Source organism: Scyliorhinus torazame, chromosome 13, assembly GCF_047496885.1.
Source record: "Scyliorhinus torazame isolate Kashiwa2021f chromosome 13, sScyTor2.1, whole genome shotgun sequence".
NCBI lineage: Eukaryota > Metazoa > Chordata > Chondrichthyes > Carcharhiniformes > Scyliorhinidae > Scyliorhinus > Scyliorhinus torazame.
This window is the reverse complement of record NC_092719.1, coordinates 170946170-170970500: the sequence shown is the minus strand read 5'-3', so window position 1 is coordinate 170970500 and position 24331 is coordinate 170946170. Positions and strand designations below refer to the sequence as shown.

Sequence of the window (24331 nt, the reverse complement as noted above, 5' to 3'; positions counted from 1 at the left end):
AAGCCAAGCTGTTATACAACATGTTGGCACTGTTCAATGGTAATATTCTGGGTAAAATTAAGACTCTGATTGCATGCTGTGGTAATGGAGTTTGTGTTTATGATGACTGCATTCAAGGACATGCTTTTATTTCCATTTGGGATTTGAATTTGAGTGATGTTACTGCTCAGGAGAGATAGGTAAAGAGTTGGAGAGGTTTTCACAACTAAAGAGCGAAGTTCAGATAGACAGCAAGAATATAAGTTTGTGATTCACTCTAATTCACTCTGATTATAAACTATGTTCGCCATTCATAATTTCCCCTTTGCGATAATCCGAGGGAAAGTAACCCCTGCGACGTTACTGCAGAGATGCTGCCCTGCCTTTGTGAATAGCTTGTGTCATCAGGTCTTGTTCTGAGTGTATTCTCACTGCTTTGTAGAGAAAAAAAACATTGAATGCCCATTGAAAATAGAGATTGAAACTGTGAGAAGACATGGCTGAACAATCAGACTTTCTTTTGCCATCTCCCTAAAAGTATTTCCTTCTGCTGTTTTACACGGCAGAGTTTCAGAGCAAAAAGCAGTTTTACTCTTAAGTAGTCCCTTTTGCTGCTATGAACAAAAATACAAACATCTTGATCAGTATCTTCTCTACCTATGTTGATCTGCATTTCTTCATTGTTTCTCTGTATACACAAATGTCTTGTTTTTCAATAGCGTACTCCTATTTTTGTGTCTGACTTAATGACCTCATTGTGAATGCTGCTTTTCTAAGTGGCAATATCTCAAAATAAGGCTGGAAAGATTGATTAAGGTGCCTGACATTGACTGACTGGATGTTGTCAAAATTCCAGTATGTTAAAAATGTTCACAGAGGTTGGAGATTTTTTTAAAATTCATAAAAAGTGTTTGGTTTTGTACTTTTTAGGTTATATCATATGGATTTATTTTATCTTTCATTTGTATCCGGACCAGAACTGCAATTTTAATTAAGATCCCGTAATTGAACCCAACATATTGCTTTTGGTAAAACTGAGAAAATGTTACTGCACCACAGGAGTGATAACACTGACCAGTAGACAGCTTTATATTAAAACAAACTTTTAATTAGAACACAGAATTCAGCACAAAGTAACAAAGAAATAGCACAGTTACAATGGTTTAACTTGCTTCTGGCTTCCAATTAAGCAATACCATATATTTCAAATACCACTTGTGTATGAAGTTGACAATCAGGCTTCAGTTACTTTTCTTGGTACAGTCCTTGGCGAGATAAACATTTTTAGGCCCACACTGCAAACCACCTTCTCCGCTTGAGAGCCCTGGAAGCAACTCCTTTGTCCAAACAGATCTGGCCCCACCCATTAGCTGCACCAGTCACACTCAAAGCACACGGCATTCATTTGTCTCTTGTTACAGCATGTGCCTTGATTTGTTTAGCCAGGCTCAAACGTTACATTAGCTCTCTATCTGCAAACACGTAAAATGTTGTTTTAATATCTATTAGCAAAACACCCCTGAAACAAATCACTGATTACATCCCTTTTAATCACAGCTCCAGCGGACATACTGTCTGTAAGCATTTTAAACTAGGTTTTAATAATATTACAGCGAAAACAAACTATAAAGAATGAAAATTTCTTATATTATTCACACTTGCATTATATCACAGTTTAACTGCTTTGCCAGTTCCTCTGACAAATGTTTAGCAGAGACTTCTGAAAATGTTGGTGCCTTTCAAATGGACACCAGTAAGGTGGTGTGCAACCAGAAGAGGTTCATGCAGCTTGCCTGGGAGCTCTCATGAAACTTTCAGTGTGGCAGTCCAATATGCCAGAGCTTTGTTGCTAAAATTAGACTCAAGGGCTAGCTCATAAGAGACATGGAATAGCTTGATTCATGATACCTGCAAGGAATTCCACCAATAAAATGCAAGTTCACTGCAATAAAAGCAACTTGATCAAAAAGAGGTGTCATGGAACCAGATATAGACATGTTAAAGTTGTGCTTTGGATACCCAGCTATGTCATGAGGTTCCCTTGAATACTCGTCAGCATGGGGATCTTCAAAATATTTGCATACTGCATTCAATATAACATTGCTTTGCAGCAAGTATTACAGGTTGAGGAGGCTGAAGGCACTGATCAGACATCTTCAGACGAGGACACCGGAGGTGGAAGAGCAACCCTCTCCCACTACCCCTCCCTATGTAATAAGCAATTTTTCAACCATGCATAGATCCTTTGTACATCACCCAATGGATCCCGTGTATTGACCTTCATCATAAAATAATTGTACGGACAAGTTCATAGTCAGGATACAATGATGAGCAAAATGTGGAAGAGGTATTACTCAATAAATTTCATGTGATGTCATTTACAAAAAAGTAAATTTAACAACATAATATTTTGTCAAATGCCTATTTGCACACTCTTGGTGAATTACCATTGTTTTAATTTAGGCTTCCGACTCTCTCGAGATGGTGCATCTGGTGTGGCTTCAGCAGCAATAAGAGGCAGGCAGCTTTAACCTATGACCTCTGGGTTGCAGCACCAAACGTTCCTGCGAAAATCTGCTTGACTTTCACTTATTCTTTTTTGTCACAAGTGGGCTTCCATTAGCACTGCAATGACGTTACTGTGGAAAGCCCCTAGTCGCCACATCCTGGCTCCTGTTCGGGTACACAAGAGGGAGAAGTTAGAATGTCCAAATTACCTAACAGCATGGGCTGGATTCTCCCAAAATGGGACTATATTCCCAAGCTGGCGTACAAACATTGCCGTTTCACTCCCAAGTTCCCTCAAAAAAAAAGCTAATTCACTCACCTTCAGGGGCCTAGCAGGGACCCGGAGAGATTCACGCAGCTTTAGCTGCGGTACGGCCCCCGCACTTCCAGTCTGGAGTCTGCGCATGCGCACGGCGGCAGCTGTGCCGAGCGCCATGGCGGACTTGGACTGCAGAGGCTGCTGGAAAATGTAGGACACCCCCACCCCCGATCGGCCGCACGCCCGAAGATCCGCCCGGCCCAATCTGTCCCCCCGCCCCCCACCAGGGCGGCTGCGGATTCACGCGAAGTTCCCGAATGGCAATAGGTGGTTAGAACCACGCTGTCAGGAACTCAGCCGGTTGGGAGCGCAGGATTGCTGGGGGCGGGCCTCTGGGCAATGGCCCCCCAGCTGCATGGAGTAATCCACGGAATCGCCAATTCTCGGGTCCTGGAGAATTGCCGGACCGGTGGCGGGCCCGATTTTGGCGTGAAAGTTGATTCTCTGCCCCCGTGCCAAACGCGATTTTGGTGCAGGGCTGCGGAGAATCCAGCCCCATGTCTTTCAGGCCATAGTGCTACTGAGCTGCCCCATTTCAGACAGCAGGTAAAAACAAATAACTGCGGATGCTAGAATCTGAAACAAAAACATAAAATACTGGACAATCTCAGCAGATCTGACAGCCTCAGTGGAGAGACGGGAGCTAACGTTTCGAGTCTGGATTATTCTGTCGAAGCTTTGAATATTTCGAATTTGGATGACTCATCCAGATTCGAAACCTTAGCTCCCTTCTCCCACCACAGATACTGTCAGACCTGCAGAGATTGTCCAGTATTTTATGTTTTTGGGTGCCAGCAGGCATGTGTTTCCGAGTAAAACCCAAACAATGAGTACTGGATTTGACCGAGGAAAAATCAGTGAATTAGTGCCAGAGAGAAAAACTTGAGTGAATCACATGGAAACGAAATGGTCATCCCATCAATCAACACACAGCTCCAACCCATAATGTAGTGGCAGCACCGGTGAATTTTGAACAAAAGTGAAAATGGACTTTCAGTAGTTTTCTAAAAGGCACTTAGTGACAAGGAAATGGTCAACTACGTCCTTGTATATAGGAAAAAAGATATGCAAGAACTGTAGACGACCACATGAGCTCAAAGACAAAGGAATGTGCCACACACAAATCAAACGGCAGGGCTTCTGGAAAGGCCAATCTGCGAGGAAAGTCTAATCAGTACGAAAAGATGTGCAGAACAAAGGAAGAAGATGGTAAAGAAATAACCAGACAGGGCAAATGGGAAATTCTGCAAGATGACAATAAATTTGAGGACATTTTAGAAACCGTACATCTTTGTGCAACAGTTCCCAGACAAAAAAAGTTTGTATAACATTCAGAGCATGTGGAAGGTGAGAAATAAGCCCACAACCACAAATCTGGAACCCACTCAAATATAAGAATTTTCCTGAAAATGTGAAAGAAAATTGTTACCAAAAGAGAGATGCTCTGAAACCAAGTAGGATTGTATTGTTGACATATCATGGAACTGAAATTTGACAGCTAGGACCGACCCAAATCAGAAGGACACAATGACATTAACTGCATGTTTTGTGTCACTGAAACAAATGTGTTGCTATCCTGAGGTTGAGCAGTTGTGAAGAGCTGCAGTTGATCTCAGTAAACCATGATTAAGGTTGAATGTAGGACACCCATTGAAAAGCAGCTGCAATCATAAGCAAAAAGAAAAATCTGATTTGGGAGTACCCAGAATGTTTTGATGAAATGTTTGGGCACTTAAAGATTGAGTGTTACATCATTATGGGTCCAGAGAAGAAGCCAGTGATTCATCCCCCATGTGAAATACCAATAGAACTAAAAGAAAAGCTTCCAAGAGATGGGAGAAAATTAAGTGAGTGCCAGAATCCGAGCCTACAGATTGGGCAAATAACATAATGAGAGAGAATTTGTCTTGATCCCAAAGATCTTAATCAGCCAATGAAAAGGAATCACTATTCAACTTCAACATTAGAAGAACTCACATTAGCACTGTCGGGCAAAAGTTTTCAGCAAGCTTGGTGCCAGAAATGACGACTGGCACATGAAGCTTGATGCGGAATCTTTGCTGTTGACAACATTCCGACATTCCCTTTGAACAGTACAAATTCCTGCCTATCAGCATTAAAGTGATCCAGGATGAGTTCCAGCAGAAAGTAGACAAGACAGACGGGATACAAAGCAGTCGGCGTTACTGATGCTATCCAGGTCTGTGTTGTAGATACCAAGAAGAGAGTGGTTTCCTTCATGGAGTTTCAAGCATGGCTTTTAAATTAGTCCATGTATGCTGTGACCAGGATCATGCAGACCTATCCGCCGCCTTAAATAGGTTGGCAAATACCTTGAGCGAGATTCTCCGGGTCAGTTTGCCGTGCACGCAAATCATGTTATGGGTGTAGAATTTCACAAGAGGGCCATACGGGATTTGTGCCGGTGAAATTTCCGAGCGGGATGTTCCCGGTCCCTCCCCGATGATATAAAAGGCAGGCCTTGTGCTCATCATAGCCAAAATCAATAAACAGTTATAGGTCAGATGAACTCCATAATATATTTTGTAGTTTACTAAACCCTGGCCCATAACAATATTTTCAGGCAACATCAAATGTCCCCATTACGCCGGCGGGAATTTGTTTCCAAAAATGGAAAACAATCGTAATGACCAAACCGGGGACGCAGAGTTGCGTATAGTCCCCGGGTGGTAAGGGACATGAGCACTGCTGATGGTGGGGCCAATAGGAAGCCCCACAGGGGTTAAAGCGGATGTCTATTTTCACTATGAGATAAAGAGTGCTCTGATCACTGAATCCCAAGTTTGCCAGCAAATATAGGCCCGCCCCTCCAGCTGACTGTATAATCCTCACCAGCAGTTTGAAATTGTACAGCATGCTGTTTGATCTGGCAATAAAAGGCTGTGAAACCAGCAGGTTTCACACTGCTTTTTCCTCCTGATCCAGCACTCTGCAATTTTGGGAAAAATCTGCCCCGTATCTGCGGCCTTAAAAGCATCACTGATTTTCTCCAAGCTGATATACTGACCTAGGTGAGGGACGATGGTGAATGGTGACAGAAGTTCCCTTTCAAAGACCTACTATTTAGCACCTGTCCTGTGGGTTGCATGGTAGCACAGTGGCTAGCACTGTTACCTCACAGATCCAGGGTCCCAGGTTCGATTCCTGGCTTGCGGAGTCTGCACGTCCTCCCCTTGTCTGCGTGGGTTTCCTCCGGGTGCTCCAACATCAGTTTCCTCCCACAAGTCCCGAAAGATGTGCTATTAGATAATTTGGACATTCTGAATTCTCCCTCTGTGTACCCGAACAGACACCGGAGTGTGGCGACTAGGGGCTTTTCACAGTAACTTCATTGCAGTGTTAATGTAAGCCTACTTGTGACGATAAAGATTTTTTTAAAAAATCACATTGTGGGCAGAGGTGTGTGGTGGAACGCTACAATGTTAGTTTGGTACACGGACTGAGTGGTGTGGCATTCTGGATGTACATACAGAGGACAATATAGTTCCTGAATCATTCTGGAACAAACAATATAACCGGGGGGCGGCCATTTTACCCAGTTTTATTTTCACGCCACGCAGTGGGGTCAATATTCAGATTTATCTCTAACCGGGCGGCCGGCTTGGTTGCGGGTCCGCAGTGAGAAATGTGCCGCTGAGCCGGGTGGCCCAAGCCCATGTGCGGCCTGGTCGGCAGCGCCGTCCGCTCGCCGCCCTCAGCCGGTTTACAGCGTTTTGCCGCCCGCTTCTCCTCGGGCCCGAGGTCGGGGCCTGCGGCCATGCAGACGGCAGTGGTCCGCTGCGTCCCCACCGAGACCAAGCTGACCATCTCGCTGCGGCTGGGCCCCGGCAAGGGGGGGCAGCGGCACCTGCAGCGGGAGCAGAGCGAGAGCCTGCGGACCGCGCTCGGCCGAATCGCCCAGCACCTGCTGAAAGCGCAGGTCAAGCCCGGGAAAGGCCGGAAGGCGGCCCAGGCGGCTGGGGCCCTGGCTCAGGCCCCGCCGGTTGTTCTCTACCAGGGAGAGCAGCCGGTGCCCGGGGACACGAGCAACGCCGAGGCCTGGCAGGACGGGGCCGTCTTGCAGGTGGGGGAGACCCGGTACCGGGTGGAGCGGAACCCGCCCACCCTGACCCAGCTCCGGTTACCCGGCTCCATCCTGGCCGGCTTCCCGTTCTGCGCCAAGGTGGAGCTGGAGTTCGGGGAGGTCTCGCACTCGCTGTTCGAGTGGCTGAGGGAGGAGGGCGGGGGCTGGGAGCCGGTGGCTAGCGGCCGGGTCTTCACCCCCGGCAACGGCCACATCGGCCTGAAGCTCAAGCTGAGGTGTCAGCCGGGCGACGGGCGGCGCCTCGGGCCGGCGGTGGAGCTAGAAAGCGGCGGGCCGGTGGAGGCCGGCCCGGGCGCTTGTACTTTCGACGGCCGCCAGAAGTTCACCCGCCAGGCCCCGGAGGAGCCCCTGCTCCGGGTGGTTTCCTACAACATCCTGGCCGATGCGTACGCTCAGACCGAGTTCTCCAGGAGTAACCTGTACCCTTACTGCCCGCCCTATGCACTCGAGGTCGACTACCGGCAGAATCTCATCAAGAAAGAGCTCGGCGGCTACAACGCCGACATCATCTGTCTCCAGGAGGTGGACAAGAACGTTTTCACCAACAGCCTGGCCCCGGCCCTGGATGCGTTCGGCTTTCGAGGAGTGTTTCGAATTAAGGAGAAGCAACATGAAGGCCTCGCAACTTTCTTCAGAGCCTCCAAGTATCGGCTGATAAGTCAGCATGATATGGCCTTCAGCGAGGCTCTAGCTTCGGACCCCTTACACTTGGAGCTTTTGGAGAAGATTTCTGCAAACCCCAACGTTAAAGAAAAGGTGCTGCAAAGATCAACCGCTTTCCAGGTACTTTGAAAGATAATTTTGGGCGACTTGCACCCCTGCCAAATTGCGTCTGTTGGAGGTTTCGATTTTGGGGATATAGGACATTCTCTGCTGGGAAAATAGTATTTTTAATTTTTCCCGGGAGGGGGTTAAATAGGCGGGTCTTGGAGAGATGGGAGTCGGTGTTTGCACTATGTTTATTGTTCTTTGTACATTGTTTTTATACTGTTGCTGTTTGTAATGCCAAAAATACCTCATTAAAATTGTTTGTGTAAAAAAAATAATAATAATTTCCCGGGAGCAAAATATTGGTACAATCAACTCTCTATGATTTTGGGGGCAGCTTTTTGCTTTAAAATTTAAGAGTTAATGAACATTGCAGCAAAGTGGAAATGTTGTGTTAATAAAATTAGTTAAATAACCAGCGCAGTGTTATAATGCTGTACGTTATGTTGTGAAGATGAATGTCCATTTGGGAACTTAAAGAATACACAAGATATGTTCCATTTTCAAAATGTTGGGGTAGCAAACTACATGATAATTATACAGCCGAAATCCCATTCAACAGTTTACAGGAAATTATTCGGGTCTGTAAGAATAGAGTGACCGAACACCCTGAAATTTTTCAGTTGGTCAGAGAGGATTTGTGAATGGTTGTCATGCCTGACAAACCTCAAATGATTTTTTTGGGAGAAAGTGACTGAAGTAGTGGCCAGAGGAATGTCTTTGGATGTTGTTCATGCTACTTCCAGAAGCCATTTGACAAGGTCGCTCATAAAAGACTGTTCGTTAAATCTGAAGCTCCTAGAATTGAAAGCAAATTATTGAGTTGGTTAGAATTGAAAGCAAATTATTGAGTTGGTTAGGAAATTTGCTGCAGTGAGTGACTTAGCTGGGATAATGGTCAATGACTCTAATTGACAGTATGTGACTAGTGGTATTCCACAAGGATCTATATTAGGGCCTCAACTATTCATCACATTTATTAGCGACCTAAATGATAGAAAAGAAAGCCACACGTCCAGGTTTGCTGATGACATAAAGATAGACATCATTATCAGCAGTGTAAATGGAAGCATAAAGTAACAAATTGATATTAATAGATTAAGAATGGTTGTTTGGTGTACAGAACTTGAGTATTGCTGAAAAAACACACGTGGAAGCTTATCACCTTGCCCTCATCGGGATATTTGCACGAGTACCAAATGTAAAGAGAACAACAGTTTAGATTTAGTAAGGGTCTTGCTGATTCCTTTATTTCCCCTTTATTTTTGCCATTATCATTTCTGATCTGTGGATGCTTAATGGACATGTATCTGTAAGTCAAGCAGAAGCGAGAAGGAGGAATTCAAGAAGTTGCAACACAGTATATGGTGCTGCTAGCTTTGGACAACCGGACCCAGACATTTTGGCACCCGAGAGATGGGGTGGGACTCGGTTCAGTTGATTGGCTGGTGGTCATTGAATTGCCCAAAAGGCCATATTCTGCTCGTAGCAGGTGGTGTTGGTTGTGTCCTGCCTAATGGAATAATTTTCAGAGATTCCCGTTCTGAATCCTGGACACACAGGGGAAATGATCTACTCTTCTCGCTCTCTCCAGAAAGGTTGTGGTTTTATGTACTTCTGAACATGCAGATAACCTGAATGAATCAGTCTACCATGAAACCTTACAGGTTACAAACCCAGACCTGGATCTGAAAGCTTACTTTGAAGGAAGGTCTGCTTAAAGACTACCAACTGAAACAAGGAGTCTTTTCTCTTATACTTATTTTTTGCACCCATGTCCTCCCCTCTTATGTTTCTGTCTTGTGTGTGTAGAGGGTGGGGGCAAGCTGTGGAAATAGATAATAGTTAACTAGTAGCTGCATATTTCATTATAGTTCTTGTTATAAATAAAAAGTAATTGTGTTTAAATTTACAAACCTAGTGACTGTAATTATTGGGCAACCAAGGACCAAAGACTTCAGATATTTTTCTAAGAATGATTGGTTAATTCAATTGTATTGTGACTCCAGGTCAAGGGGGACTGGAATTGACTGCGCCCTAGCCCAGGGTGTCGTAACAACTTTCTGAGAAGAGAGTACTGATAGGATTGGCAAGTGGACTCTGATTGGCAGAGGCATTGTCATGGAGAAAGCTTTGACGTATGTATTCAGCCATACTCAAAATTAAGAATGGACAAAGCTATGACAAATGTGAAGTCATCCTCGTCTATGATCCAGGGGAGAGCAGAGTATTTTCAAAATTGGAAAGCTAGAAACAGCGGAGGTGCAAAGAGACCTAGACCCAGGTACATAAATAATTAAAATGGCATGAACAGGAGGGCAGCACGGTGGCGCAGTGGGTTAGCCCTGCAGCCTCACGGTGCCGAGGTCCCAGGTTCGATCCTGGCTCTGGGTCTGTGTGTGGAGTTTGCACACTCTCCCTGTGTTTGCGTGGGTTTCGCCCCCACAACCCAAAGATGTGCAGGCTAGGTGGATTGGCCACCCTAAATTGCCCCTTATTTGGGAAAAATGAATTGGGTACTCTAAATTTTAGAAAGAAAAGAAAATGCCATGAAAGGTACAGGAAGTAATCAAAAAGGCTAGTAAGAACGCAAAAATAGCAACTAGTGTAAGTCAAATGGATCTTTGGGCCTGCTGTTCCAAGATCGGAATTGATCTTCAACCTCCATTCCATACTCTTCATATCCTTCAATTCCACTAGAGTCCAAAAACCTACCTGTTGCAACCATGAATATATTTGACGACAGAGCATCCACAGCACAGGTGGAGAATTCCAAAATTCATAACCACCTTGGTTAAAAACTTCCTTTTCATAATTACCTTCATAATTATTTGCTATACCTGTATGTATTTCTTGTAATAGTGGTTAGCACTGCTACCTCACAATGTCCGGGTTCAATTCCAACTTTGGGTGACTGCATCAAGTTTGCACATTCTTCCTGTGTCAGCATGGGTTTCTTCCGGGTGCTACAGTGTCCTCCCACTGTCCAAATATGTGCAGATTAGGTGGATTGGTCATGCTAAATTTTCCTTTAATGTCCAACGGCTATGTGGGGTTACTGGGTTTTGGGGATAGGGTGGAGGCTCATTCAGAGGGTCGGTGCAAACCTGATGAGCCAAATGGCCTCCTTCTGCACTGTAGTGATTCTGTTCTATTCTATGTATACATAAGCAAAAGATTTATGATAAACGTAAACACTGATTTGGCCTCAGCTGGAATATTGTGACCAATTCTAGGAACCACATGTAGGGTTAACATTAGAAGCAAGGTTACATGGATAGGGCGGGGGAGTGGGCCTAGGTAGGGTGCTCTTTCAGAAGGTTGTTTTAGACTCTAGCTGAATGGCCTCCTTCTGCACTGTCGGGATTCTATGATAATATCTGACAGTCCAGTATACGAGTCATGCTACAGCCTGAATTGACCACAGCTGGTGTGCAGTGAGTGATTTTGAACATCAGACCTTAGAAAGGATATATTGGTCTCAGATGGAATGGATCATAGGTTAACTGGAATGACACCTGCACTCCAAGGATTAAATCGCCAGGAGAGATTACGCAAACTAGGGTTGTGGCCACCTGGAATTTGGAAGGTTATAGGATGATTTGATCACATTAAGATATTATGGGGAACTAATAAAGTAAAGCGTAGACTACAGAAGGGAGATAAATCACTTGGTTGCATGGTGTACCTAACACAACCTCTCTCTAAATGTCGGAAAGAACAAGGAAGTGATCATCGAATTCAGGAAGCATAGTACGGCTCACACCCGTCTGTATCAATGGCTCCGAAGTGGAGATGGTCGATAGCTTTAGGTTCCTGGGATCACCATCACTAATAATCTGTCCTGGTCCACTCATGTTGATGCAACAGTAAAGAAAGCCCAACAATGTCTCTACGTCCTACAGAAGCTAAAGAAATTTGGCATGTCTGCATCGACTCTCTCAAACTTCTACAGATGTGCCATAGCGAGCATCGTATCCGGCTACATCACAGCTTGGTATGGCAACTGCTCAGTCCAAGATCGCAAGAAACTGCAGAGTGGTGAACTCAGCCCAACGCAACACAAGAGCTTGCCATCCTCATATTGATTGCCACTCTCCCACTGCCTCAGCATTATCAGAGACCCCTCCCACCCAGGCATTGCCTTCTTCCAGACCCTTCCATCAGGCAGAAGGTACAGAAGTCTGAAGACCCGCACATCCAGACAGCTTCTACCCCACAGCTACAAGACTTCTCAACGACGCCCTCTCGGACTGATCTGTTACCTGTAAGAACACTATACACAACGCCCTATGCTGCTCTTGCTCATGTATTTGCTTTGTTTGGCCCCTTGTTCCGCACTTTAACCAATCAGAAGGTACAGAAGTCTGAAGACCCGCACATCCAGACAGGAATAACTTCTACCCCACAGCTACAAGACTTCTCAACGTCTCCCCCTCGAACTGATCTGTTACCTGTAAGAATACTATACACAACGCCCTATGCTGCTCTTGCTCATGTATTTGCTTTGTTTGGCCCCTTGTTCCGCACTGTAACCAATCACTGTTTGTCGATGTACCATTTGTCAATGTACTCTGTTGATTATTCTTTTTTGGTTACTATGTACATACTGTGTACGTTCCCTTGGCTGCAGAAAAATACTTTTCACTGTACTTCGGTACATGTGACAATCAAATCAAATCGAGTAAGTATAGATAAATTGCATTAGTTGGTTACCCAGCATTGGGAGCATAGGCTAAAAATTAGAGCCAGACCTTTCAGGCGCAAAGTTATGGAAAATCTTTACATGCGAAACATGGTGACAGTTTGGAACTATCTTTTGCAAACGTCAATTGATTATAAATTAGTTATTACTTTTCAATCTGGGGTTAATACATTTGGTTGTGTTAACCAAAAATATTGAGGGATATGGAACACAACGCTGGTGTGAGTTGCCGATCACCACAATCCCATTGAATAGCATAACAGGCTCAAACGGCTAAATGGGCTATTTCTGCTGGTATTTGAGCAATTCAGTATTTACTGTACATTATTGATCTGAAACACTGCTATTTTTATTTAGGTTTGTGTACTTCAGTCTCTCAAAGATTCATCAAAGAAGTTGTGTGTTGGTAATACGCATCTTTACTGGCACCCCAAAGGTAAATGTTATATCTATAAAATTATCTGGTGTTTCCTTTATTTTCCCCCCTCCCTTTTTAGATATATAAAAAAAAAAAAAATTTTTTTAGAGTGCCCAATTAATTATTTCCAATTAAGGGGCAATTTAGCATGGCCATTCCACCTACCCTGCACATCTTTGGGATGTGAGGGCAAAACCCACGCAAACACGGGGACAATGTGCAAACTCCACACGGACAATGGCCCAGGGCCGGGATCGAACCTGGGACCTCGGTGTCGTGAGGCAGCAGTGCTAACCACTGCGCTACCGTGCTGCCCCATTTTTAGATATGCATGTAGCATCTGTTTGGCATGAACTTCCCCATTTAAAAATGGTTAATTTGACTCTAATTATGAGGCTGACTTGCTGTTCGATGATGGATTGTGTTGTAGTTGAAGATCTAAAACTTGTTTGAAATCTAAAATAATTATATTTTCATTAGTGTTATCGTTCAATTTGTTTATTTTTTGATACCAGAATAGCACAGACAAAAAATGCACTTGGGCCTGTATGTTTCTTGTGTGTTGCGATCTCAGGAGACGTCACTAACTTTTAAAAATAAATTTGAAACCCCAGTTATTAACTGAAATAATTATGCCACAAGATTTCACATTTTAAATACAAACTTCAAAAGGGTTAAATGAAGCAAATAATACTAACTTAACACTAGATTTCTTAAACATACTTTATAAACCAAAACTCTGAACAGAATACTCTTGTTTTACTTTTATTTCCACCCAAGAGTTCCACTATACTTTGCTTGATCTTGAGGGCTCTTTCACTTTTCCTGGGACTCAACCAGATTGTGCCACAGCTCTCAGAAATTCACTTTAATTCTTCTCCGTTACTCTGAGGTATGCGATCTCTTGGGGTCCTTCAATATGCGTTCGGCTAGGTAAACTCTACTTTGTACCTCCCTAGCTGAAGCATGAGCCTCACTGCGTTATTGCTTTGTGACTTTGTCAGAAACAACTCTGGGCTTCTGATCACCTTCTGCTCCTGGCCCACCGTTCATAGCAGATTCTCTCTCTACATTTGTTCAACTGCTCCAGTCCCAGACCAACTAATGGTTCCTGTGAGAAGTCGCCCAAATAAAATCCCCCTGCAACCTCCCCATGGCAATGTGACATATGGGATGTCATAGATAAAGATGTAAACCAATGATCTCCAATTCCCAAACCTTCCCTTTGTTCTGGGAAGCCAAATTAATGAATTTCAATATTCTGTCAGTTTCCCCATCTCCATTGCATCTTTATGAGGATGCAACCTTCTTCTTTTTCCTCAACTGAAGATTTCACCCCACTATGGTTGACAGGGTCCTCAACTGTGTCTGACCTATTTCTGCACTCGTCCCTTCCCTTCGTGGAACTGATAAGGTTCCACTAATCTCCACTTTCCGCTCCTTCAACCTCCACAGCATGATGCCACCATCAAACACATCTTCTTCCTTTGAATATTCCGAAGGGACTGTCCCCTCCGCGCCATCCTGGTGCACTCCCAAATCATCCCCAATACCTTGTCCCCTTCGCATCGCAATCGCAGGGGATGTAATGCTTGCCCTCTCCTCAACGTCAAAAGACCCAACATCCTTTCCAGGTGAAATAATAACAAAGACGAAGAACAAAGACAATACAGCACAGGAATAGGCCCTTCAGCCCTCCAAGCCTGTACCGGTCATGATACCAACCTTTGCCAAAACCCTCAGAAAAAACAAAGTCAATACAGCATATGACTTTTACTTATTTCAATTTAATATACCGTATTTTTTGCTCACAACGTGGTCTCCTATACATTGAAGAGAATAATCTACTCAGTCCACAAGCATCATCTTAAACTTCCAGTTGAAATCACTCCCATGCTCTTGTGCTCATGTTCCTGTCCTCTACCTGCTACAATGTTCCTTCGAACTCTATGCAAGCTCGAGGAACAGCACCTTATTTTCTAAATAGGCAGTTGACAGCCTTCTGGACTCAACATTCAGACCATGAACTCTGTCTCCCATTTTGATTTTTTTTTTGCCATGTGCTAATTTGAAACTTGTTTTTCATATTTGTGCTTTTGGACAGACCTATTCATTAATCTGACACTTACTCATTCTGGATTAATGCATTGTCTCTACTACAACCATTATTACTCCCTTTGCCTTTTATCCCATGACACTTTGTTACTTAATCTCTCCCATCCTCCATCCTGTTCAACCTTTCCTTTTGTTATTCTCTGCCCCTGTTGTGCCTGAACCGCAGTGTGTCTCTATATGATGGGCAAATGACCACAAGTTGTTTCGTACAATAATATACTTTTATTTACTATCTCACACTTGTTACTGTTAATCAGTCACACACACATGCAAGTTGAACTCTAAGCGAATACACACAAGGCTTTAACTTTACTTCAAGTGACTAGCAAGTACAAGGCAGATATGGTCTTATTTGGAATCCGCAGCCTGGCAGTGTAGGAAGTCTGTTGCTGGTCATCATTCTCTTTGGCTCTGGTCCTTCCGTCGATGGCGTGGATGGTCTTCCTCTTCGGCCGTTGAAGGGTCATCGTTGTTGGTTGCTGTCGAGAGAGCAAGTGGTGGGCTGCGCAGGACCTTTTATCCCCAGGGGTGTTTGTGCCCTTTTGGGCGGTCCCAGGTGAAGGCCCAATCAATCTATCAGGACTTGATCACCTAATCGATAAGGTCCAATTAAGATCCACCACCTTGGTGGCAAGGCGTGCCCCTACTGCCCATGTCCGTTGGTGTCCGACGCACGTAGGCCTTCCCAAATAAGGAAAACAGACGCCACCAAGTTGGCCACTTTATGCCGATTTCCATTTAAGCCCGTTGTCCCGGGATGGCCTCTTCATGGCCCTTTTCCTGGGCTGTTAGCAAAAGTCTGGGCTGCAGCTTTTTGTTTATTTACAATCTACAGCCTGTCTGTACCTGAACTTGGCCACTTTCCCCAGCGTCCTTTGCCACATGCCATTTCAGGTGGCTACACCCCCTTGCAATGGCATATCTACATCACATTTCTACTCTCAATCAATTCTGAAAAAGTCATCTTTGACTTGAAACGTTAGTTTTGTTTCTCCACAGATGCAGTTGAGTATTTCCAGCACTTCCTGTTTTTACGCCAGTCCCAATCTGTTGGATGTGATTTCAGATCAGTTTTGCTGAAACGTATATTAATTTATATTGCAGCGCTAAATAGATTGATTTTTTTTTTTTTTCAGGAGGACACATTCGCCTTGTTCAGATAGCAATTGCTTTTCGTCACCTTCAGCGAGTTACAGCAGAGATGTATCCTGATACACCACTCATTTTTTGTGGTGACTTCAACAGCACCCCAAACTCAGGCTTGTATGAGTTTGTGACCAAGGGACACATATCTGCTGATCACCCCGACTGGACTTCAAATGGTGAGGAGGAACGATGCAACATGTCCCTTACCCAGTCATTTAAACTAAAAAGTGCTTGTGGAGAACCTGACTACACAAATTATGTAGGTGGCTTCCAAGGTTGCCTGGACTACATTTTCATGGATATGAACACGTTTGAAGTTTTTCAGGTTATTCCTTTTCCAAGTCATGAGGAAGTCACCAGCCATTTGGCTCTGCCAAGTGTTTCACACCCATCAGATCATATTGCACTTATCTGTGATTTGAAATGGAAATAAATGATGATGACTTGTGGGTCTGGTGCTACTTTAAATGCAAATAAGGATGGTTCTTTTATGAGCTTGCAACACTCAAACTTGGTAACTTGCAGAACTTTGCCAGCATCTGTAAAGAGGATAATGGTAATATTTTGGATATTGATCTTTGTTCCCAACTGATACTGACAAACATGTCATTTCTATATTTTTTTGTGTTTAATTTCTGAGATTTTTACTAAAATCAATTGGTCTTAATATAATTCAATTGACTGGATGACTGAAAAATTGGCTAGATTAAATATTAGTGTAAAAAGCAAAACTGAAATGTGACAATTGGACCTGGTAGGATTTGTAAAGAATTGTTGCAGAAAGGTTCACATTTTACTGCACTGTAAAGAAGTAAAATATTACTAGCATGAAATTGAAGGCCGTGTGTTTAAATGAAAAATCTCTAGAATTTTTCACGGTGACCCAGAGATTCACCAATTTGGCTGCGATACATTTCTTTTTTTTGTTAATAAATTTAGTGCACCCAATTTTTTTTTTTCCAATTAAGGGGCAATTTTGTGTGTTCAATCCAGCTACCTTGCACATCTTTGGGTTTAGGGGCAAAACTCCCGCAAACACGGGGAGAATGTGCAAACTCCCAGTGACCCAGAGCCGGGATCGAACCTGGGACCTCGGTACCGTGAGGCAGCAGGGTTAACCCACTGCGCCACCTTGCTGCCCAGGCTGCCATACATTTCTACATAAGCATCGCATTGATCAAAGGTCTACAATCGCCTGGCAGCCAGTGCAATTGGAAGGAAACCTGGTACAATCATGGGGACATATATTGCAATGCCATTGTACTACAAATCATAATATGCAGAAATAATACAGCTGAAAAGAAAAAGGCAGTGGAGTTGCATTGGTTAAAGAGGAAATTAACACAAAGCAAGGAAGGATATTAGCTCCAACAATGTGGAATTTGTATGGGTGGAGCTGAGAAACACCAAGGAGCAAAAATGTTAGTGGGAGTTGTATGTAGACCACAAATTGGTGGTGATGTTAGGAATGGCATTAAACAGGAAATTAGAAACATGCAATAAAGGAATATCTGTAATTGTGAGCAATTTTAATCTGCATATAGATTGGGCAAATCAAATAGGTAAGAAATATTGTAGAGGAGGAATTCCGGGTGTGTGTTTGGGATGGTTTTCTAGACCAATACATTGAGGAACCAGCTAGAGAACAGGCCATCCTGAATTGGGTATTGTGTAATGAGAAAGGAATAACTGACAATCTAGTTGAGGATAAATAACCATAATATGATCGAATTCTTCATCAAGGTGGAGAGTGACATAGTTGATTCTGAGACTAGGGTCCTAAATGTAAATAAAGGAAACTATGATGGTATGAGGCACAAGTTGGTTATGATGGATTGGAGAATGTTACTTAAAGAAATGATGGTGGATAGGCAATGGCAAACATTCAAAGAACACACTGGTGAACTGCAACAATTGTTCATTCCTGCATGGCGCAAAAATAAAACAGGAAAGATGGCTTACAAGGGAAATAGAAATAATGTTAAAGCCAAGGAAGGGGCATACAAATTGGCCCCCAAAAAGCAGCAGACTGGATTGGGAGCAGTGTAGAATTCAGCAAAGGAGAACAAAGGGATTGATTAAGATGGGGGGAATAGAGTCCGAGTATGCTTGTTGGGGACATAAAATGACTGAAAAAAATTTCTGTAAGTATGTTTTTTTAAAAAATAATTTTTATTAAAGGTTTTCATAAAATATCAATAACAAAATGAAAAAGAAACCCAACAGGGTTAAGTACAAAACACAGTCCAGAAAAACAACCCTCCATACCCCCCTTCCCCCTGTACATAAATAATAAATTAATATTAACTTAATACAACAAGTATATACACCCCCTCAGACCCTCCAGTGTAAATAACAAAACAATAATAATAATAAAGGACCCCCCCCACCCCCGAGTTGCTGCTGCCATTGACCAATATCTACCGCTCTGCCAGGAAGTCTTAAGAACGGTTGCCACCGCTGAAAGAACCCTTGTACCGACCCTCTCAAGGCGATTTTCACCCTCCAACTAAATAAACCCCGCCATATCGTTGATCCAGGATTCCACGCTTGGGGGCCTCGCATCCTTCCACTGAAGAAGAATCCTTCGCCGGGCTACTAGGGATGCAAAGGCCAGAATTCCGGCCTCTTTCGTCTCCTGCACTCCCGGCTTCTCTGCCACCCCAAATATTGCGAGCCCCCAGCCCGGTTTGACCCTGGATCCTACCACCCTCGACACCGTCCTTGCTACGCCCTTCCAAAATTCCTCCAGCGCTGGGCATACCCAGAACATAGGGTGTGGTTTGCTGGGCTCCCTGAGCACCTAACACACCTGTCCTCACCCCCCAAACAACCGACTCATCCTTGTCCCGGTCATGTGTGCCCTGTGCAGCACCGTAAATTGTATGAGGCTGAGCCTCGCGCACGATGAAGAAGAGTTCACCCTCCCCAGGGCATCTGCCCACGTCCCTTCCTCAATTTCCTCTCCCAACTCCTCTCACTTTCCTTTTACCTCCACCACCGAGGCCTCCTCCTCTTCCTGCATCACCTGATAAGTTTCCGAGATCTTACCCACTCTCCGCCCCCCCCCCAGAGAGCACCCTGTCCTGTACTGCGTGTAGCCGCGGGTATTCCACCACCTGCTATCTGGCGAACGCCCTTACCTGTAAGTACCTGAAGGTGTTCCCCGGGGGGAGCCCGTACTTCTCCAGCTCACCCAGGCTCGCGAACTTCCCGTCCACAAACAGGTTCCTCAGCTTTCGTATCCCTGCCGTGTGCCACCCCGCAAACCCTCCACCTGTTCTTCCTGAGGCGAACCGGTGGTTCCCCCGTAATGGGGTCCCTGCCGATGCCCCCACTTCCTCACCTGTGCCGCCTTCACTGCCCCCAAATTTTGAGGGCAGCCACCACCACCGGGCTTGTGGTATACCTCCTTGGAGGGAGCGGCAGCGGCGCCTTTGCCAGCGCCCCCAGACTCGTAACCACACAAGACGCCATCTCCAGCCTCTTCCATGCAGCCCCCTCCATCATCCACTTGCGCACCATCGTCGCATTGGCTGCCCAGTAGTATCCACAGAGGTTGGGCAGCGCCAGTCCTCCCCTATCTCTACTCCGCTCCAGGAACACCCTCGGAGTCCCTCGCGCCCACACAAACCCCATTATACTCCTGTTAACCCGCCTGAAAAAAGCCTTTGGGATAAACACGGGGAGGCACTGGAACAGGAACAAAAACCTTGGGAGCACCGTCATTTTGATTGACTGCACCCTACCCACCAGGGACAGCGGCAACGCGTCCCACCTCTTGAACTCCTCCATTTGCTCCACCAGCCTTGTAAAATTAAGCCTAGGCAGGGCCCCCCAGCTCTTTGCCACCTGGACTCCCAGATACCTGAAGCTCCTCTCCGCCTTTTTTAGTGGGAGCTCGCCAATCCCCCTCTCTTGGTCCCCTGGATGAACTACGAACAGCTCGCTCTTCCCCATGTTGAGCTTGTACCCCGAAAAGTCCCCAAATTCCCTAAGAATCCTCATTACCTCCGGCATTCCTCCCGCCGGGTCCGCCACATACAGCAGCGGGTCGTCCGCATAAAGTGACACCCTATGCTCTGCCCCACCACGCACCAACCCCCTCCAGTTCCTTGACTCCCTCAGTGCCATAGCCAGGGGTTAAATCGCCAGTGCGAAGAGCAGGGGGGATAAGGGACACCCCTGTCTCGTCCCTCGGTGCAACCGAAAGTACTCGGACCTCCTCCTGTTTGTGGCCACACTCGCCATCGGGACCTCATACAACAGCCTAACCCACCTGACAAACCCCTCCCCAAACCTGAACCTCTTCAGCACCTCCCACAGGTACCCCCACTCTACCCTATCGAAGGCTTTCTCAGCGCCCATCGCCACCACTATCTCCGCCTCCCCCTCCCTCGCCAGCATCATGATCACGTTCAAAAGCCTCCGCACATTCGCGTTCAACTGCCTCCCCTTCACAAACCACGTCTGGTCTTCATGGATGATCTGCGGCACACAATCCTCGTAGCTAAGACCTTCGCCAGCACCTTGGCATCTACATTTAGCAAGGAAATCGGTCTGTAAGACCCACACTGCAGGGGATCCTTGTCCCACTTCAGGATAAAGGAGATCAGTGCCCGGGACATCGTCGGGGGCAAAGCCCCCCCCTCCCTTGCCTCATTGAAGGTCCTAACTAACAGCGGACCCAGCAGGTCCATATATTTTTTATAGAATTTGACCGGGAAACCGTCCGGCCCCGGTGACTTCCCCGCCTGCATGCTTCCTATCCCTTTGATCAGCTCCTCCAGCCCAATCGGGGCCCCCAATCCCGCCACCAGTCCCTCTTCCACCTTTGGAAACCTCAATTGGTCCAGGATGCGGCCCAGCCCTCCCGTGGGGGCTTGGATCGGTACAATTCCTCATAGAAGTCCCTGAAGACCCCATTGATGCCAGCTCCACTCCGCACCACACTCCCTCCCCTGTCCTTAACTCTCCCGATCTCCCTAGCTGCGTCCCGCTTCCGAAGCTGATGCGCCAGCATCCGGCTTGCCTTTTCCCCATACTCGTAAATCGCCCCCTGGGCCTTCCTCCACTGCACCTCCGCCTTCCTGGTGGTCACCAGGTCGAATTTGTCCTGGAGGCTACGCCTCTTCCTCAACAATCCTTCCTCGGGCTCCTCCGCATACCTCCTGTCTACCCTCACCATCTCCCCCCACCAGCCTCTCTCTCTTCCCCCTGCTCCCTCCACTCCTTGTGGGCCCTAATGGAGATCAGCTCTCCCCTCACCACCGCCTTCAGTGCCTCCCATACCATCCCCACTCAGACCTCCCCGTTGTCATTGGTCTCCAGGTACCTCTCTATACTTCCTCGGACCCGCTCGCTCACCTCCTCGTCCGCCAACAGCCCCACCTCCAAGCGCCACAGCGGGCGCTGGTCCCTCTCCTCCCCCATCTCCAAGTCCACCCAATGCGGGGTGTGGTCCGAAATGGCTATTGCCGAATACTCAGTATCCTCTACTCGCTATCAACGCCCTACTCAAAATGAAAAAGTCGATTCGGGAATAAGCCTTATGGACATGTGAGAAGAATGAAAATTCCCTAGCCCCCGGCCTTGCAAATCTCCAAGGGTCCACCCCTCCCATCTGGCCCATAAACCCCCTCAGCACTCTAGCCGCCGGCGGCTTCCTACCCGTCCTAGACCTGGAGCGATCCACTGCCGGATCCAGCACCGTGTTGAAGTCTCCCCCCATTATCAGGCTCCCCACTTCCAAGTCTGGGATCCGACCCAATATACGCCACATAAAACCCGCATCGTCCCAGTTCGGGGCATACACATTGACCAGTACCACCCTCTCTCCCTGCAACTTACCACTTACCATTATGTATCTGCCACAATGCTTGACGCCTCAAACGACACATTCTTTCCCACCAAGATCGCCACCCCTCGATTTTTGGCATCCAACCCCGAGTGAAACACCTGACCTACCCACCCTTTCCTCAATCTTACCTGGTCTGCCACCTTCAGGTGTGTCTCCTGAAGCATAACCACATCCGCCTTGAGCCCCTTCAGGTGCGCGAACACACGGGCCCGCTTAACCGGCCCATTCAGTCCCCTTACATTCCAGGTTATCAGCCAGATCAGGGGGCTACCCGCCCCCCTCCCCCGCCGACTAGCCATGACCCCTCCTCGGCCAGCCACGCGCCCTCACCCCACACCCGGTCCGTTCCCCACAGCGGCATACTCCTGTCTCGACCCCCCCCCTCCCCCCCCCACTCGCTCCAGCTCCTCCTTGACCATAGCAGCAGCAACTCGATTCCCCCCCAACCCCCCTGCCCCCGGCGAGGACCCATCCTAGCTGATTTACTCCCCCCATTGCACTTCCACAAGTCAGCTGACTCCTGCTGACCCCGGCCACTCCCGCCTCTCCTTCGACTCCTCCTATTGTGTGGCACACCCTCCTCTCCCGTCCCCATCCATAGGCTCTCCCCCTCCCCCTTCTGTTCTAAGCACGGGAAAAAGCCCGGGCTTTCCACCTACCAGGCCCAGTCACCTCTGACGCAGCTCCTTTCACAGGCCTGGTCCCCTCACCCCTGACTCGGGCCTCCCCCTCCTCCACGGGGCCCCATCTCACCTCCAAGAGCCCCCCCCCCCGACCAACCCGCCCCAGCCACCCTCACCGACCCAAAAGAGAAAAAACACAAAGAAAAAGAAACCCGGAGCAATACAAAGGCCCCCCCCTCAAAACAAAAATAAACATAGCATATCAACCGCAGTCCCCAATCGCCCGTCCCGACCCTCAATCTGTGTCCAACTTCTCGGCCTGAACAAAGGCCCATGCCTCCTCCGGAGACTCAAAATAATGGTGCCGGTCCTTGTAGGTAACCCACAGTCGCGCCAGCTGCAACATGCCAAACTTCACCCCCTTCCTGTGCAGCACCGCCTTCGCTCGATTGTACCCGGCCCTCCTCTTCGCCATCTCCGCACTCCAGTCCTGATATATCCGAACCTCTGCGTTCTCCCACCTGCTGCTCCTCTCCTTGGCCCACCTGAGTACACACTCCCGATCGACGAACCGATGGAACCTCACTAGCACCGCCCGCGGAGGCTCGTTAGCCTTGGGCCTCCTCGCCAGCACTGTATGGGCCCCTTCCAGCTCCAGGGGCCCCTGGAAGGACCCCGTTCTCATCAGCGAGTTCAACATGGTGACCACATAGGCCCCCACGTCCGGCCGCTCCGGGAGACCCAGAATCCGCAGATTCATCCGCCTCTACCGATTCTCCATCTCCTCGAACCGCTCCTGCCATTTCTTGTGGAGCGCCTCGTGCGCCTCCACCTTTACCGCCAAGCCTTAGATCTCGTCCTCATTGTCAGAGATCTTTTGTTGAGCCTTGCGGATCTCCACTCCCTGGGTCGTCTGTGTCTCCAGCAGCTTATCAATAGACACCTTAATCGGCTCTAGCAGGTCCGTTTTAATCTCTCTGAAGCAGCGCTGGATACCCTCCTGCTGCTCTTTCACCCACGCTGCCTGGTCTCCGCCCGCCGCCATTTTGTCCTTCTTCCCTCGCACCTTCTTCGGGCCCACCACCACCTTTTCTGTCGCCCCGCTCCTAGTTGAAGCCACATACTGACGGGGAGCTGTTGTAGACTCCTTCCCACACCGGGAAACGTCGAAGAAGTGCCGTTGGGGGCCATGAAAAGAGCCCAAAAGTCCGTTTTTGCGGGAGCCGCTGAATGTGCGACTTAGCTCCGCATAGCCGCAACCGGAAGTCTCTGTAGGTATATTAAGAGACAACGATTGGTGAAGACAAATGTAGATTTTTCCAATTCCCTGCACATCTTCACACAGACAAGGGGCGAATGTGCAAACTCCACACAGACAGTGACCCAGAGCTAGGATTGAACCTAGGTCCTCGGTGCTGTGAGGCAGCAGTGCTAAACCTTGCACCACTGTGCAGCAAACAATGAGAAGGAGGAACTGAAGGAAATCCGTATTGGTAGGGGAAAGGTGTTGGGGAAATTTATGAGATTGAAGGTTGATAAATCCCCAGGGCCTGATAATCTACATCCCAGAATACTTAAGGAAATGGCCTTAGAAATAGTGGATGCATTGGTGGTCATCTTTCAAGATTCTATAGACTCTGGAACAGTTCCTACAGATTGAAGGGTACTAATGTAACCACTATTTAAAAAGGGAGGTAGAGAGAAACCAGAGAATTAGAGCAGTCAATAGCAATGGGGGAAATGCTGGAGTGCATTATAAAGGAATTAATAGCAGAAAACTTGGAA

The 24331-nt window shown here is 46.9% G+C and overlaps 1 protein-coding gene and 1 long non-coding RNA gene across 3 annotated transcripts; one reads left to right on the top strand and one right to left on the bottom strand.

Annotated features, from left to right (window-relative positions):
* Window positions 1-1065: 1065 nt before the first annotated feature.
* LOC140388371 (uncharacterized) lies at window positions 1066-6196 on the bottom strand. 2 transcript variants are annotated; one of them, XR_011934163.1, is made up of 2 exons: window positions 4784-6196; window positions 1066-2652 (listed from the first exon to the last, which is right to left on the bottom strand). It is a non-coding gene; the product is annotated as an uncharacterized lncRNA (long non-coding RNA). The 2 variants fall into 2 exon arrangements; XR_011934164.1 differs by having other exon boundaries at window positions 5835-6196.
* A 134-nt stretch (window positions 6197-6330) lies between these two features.
* pde12 (phosphodiesterase 12) lies at window positions 6331-16512 on the top strand. Its single transcript, XM_072472434.1, has 3 exons — window positions 6331-7694; window positions 12742-12820; window positions 16054-16512. Exons 1-3 carry the CDS (start codon window positions 6483-6485, stop codon window positions 16494-16496), a joined length of 1734 nt encoding a protein of 577 aa, XP_072328535.1. The 5' UTR covers window positions 6331-6482; the 3' UTR covers window positions 16497-16512.
* The last annotated feature ends 7819 nt before the right edge of the window (window positions 16513-24331 follow it).

What these genes read in the sequence shown, in the direction of transcription:
- pde12 (XM_072472434.1), top strand. Translation starts at nt 6,483, where the DNA reads ATGTGCGGCCTGGTCGGCAGCGCCGTCCGCTCGCCGCCCTCAGCCGGT. An exon ending in AAAGATCAACCGCTTTCCAG is followed by an intron (nt 7,695 to 12,741) that starts GTACTTTGAAAG and finishes ATTTTTATTTAG; the next exon opens with GTTTGTGTACTTCAGTCTCT. An exon ending in TCTTTACTGGCACCCCAAAG is followed by an intron (nt 12,821 to 16,053) that starts GTAAATGTTATA and finishes TTTTTTTTTCAG; the next exon opens with GAGGACACATTCGCCTTGTT.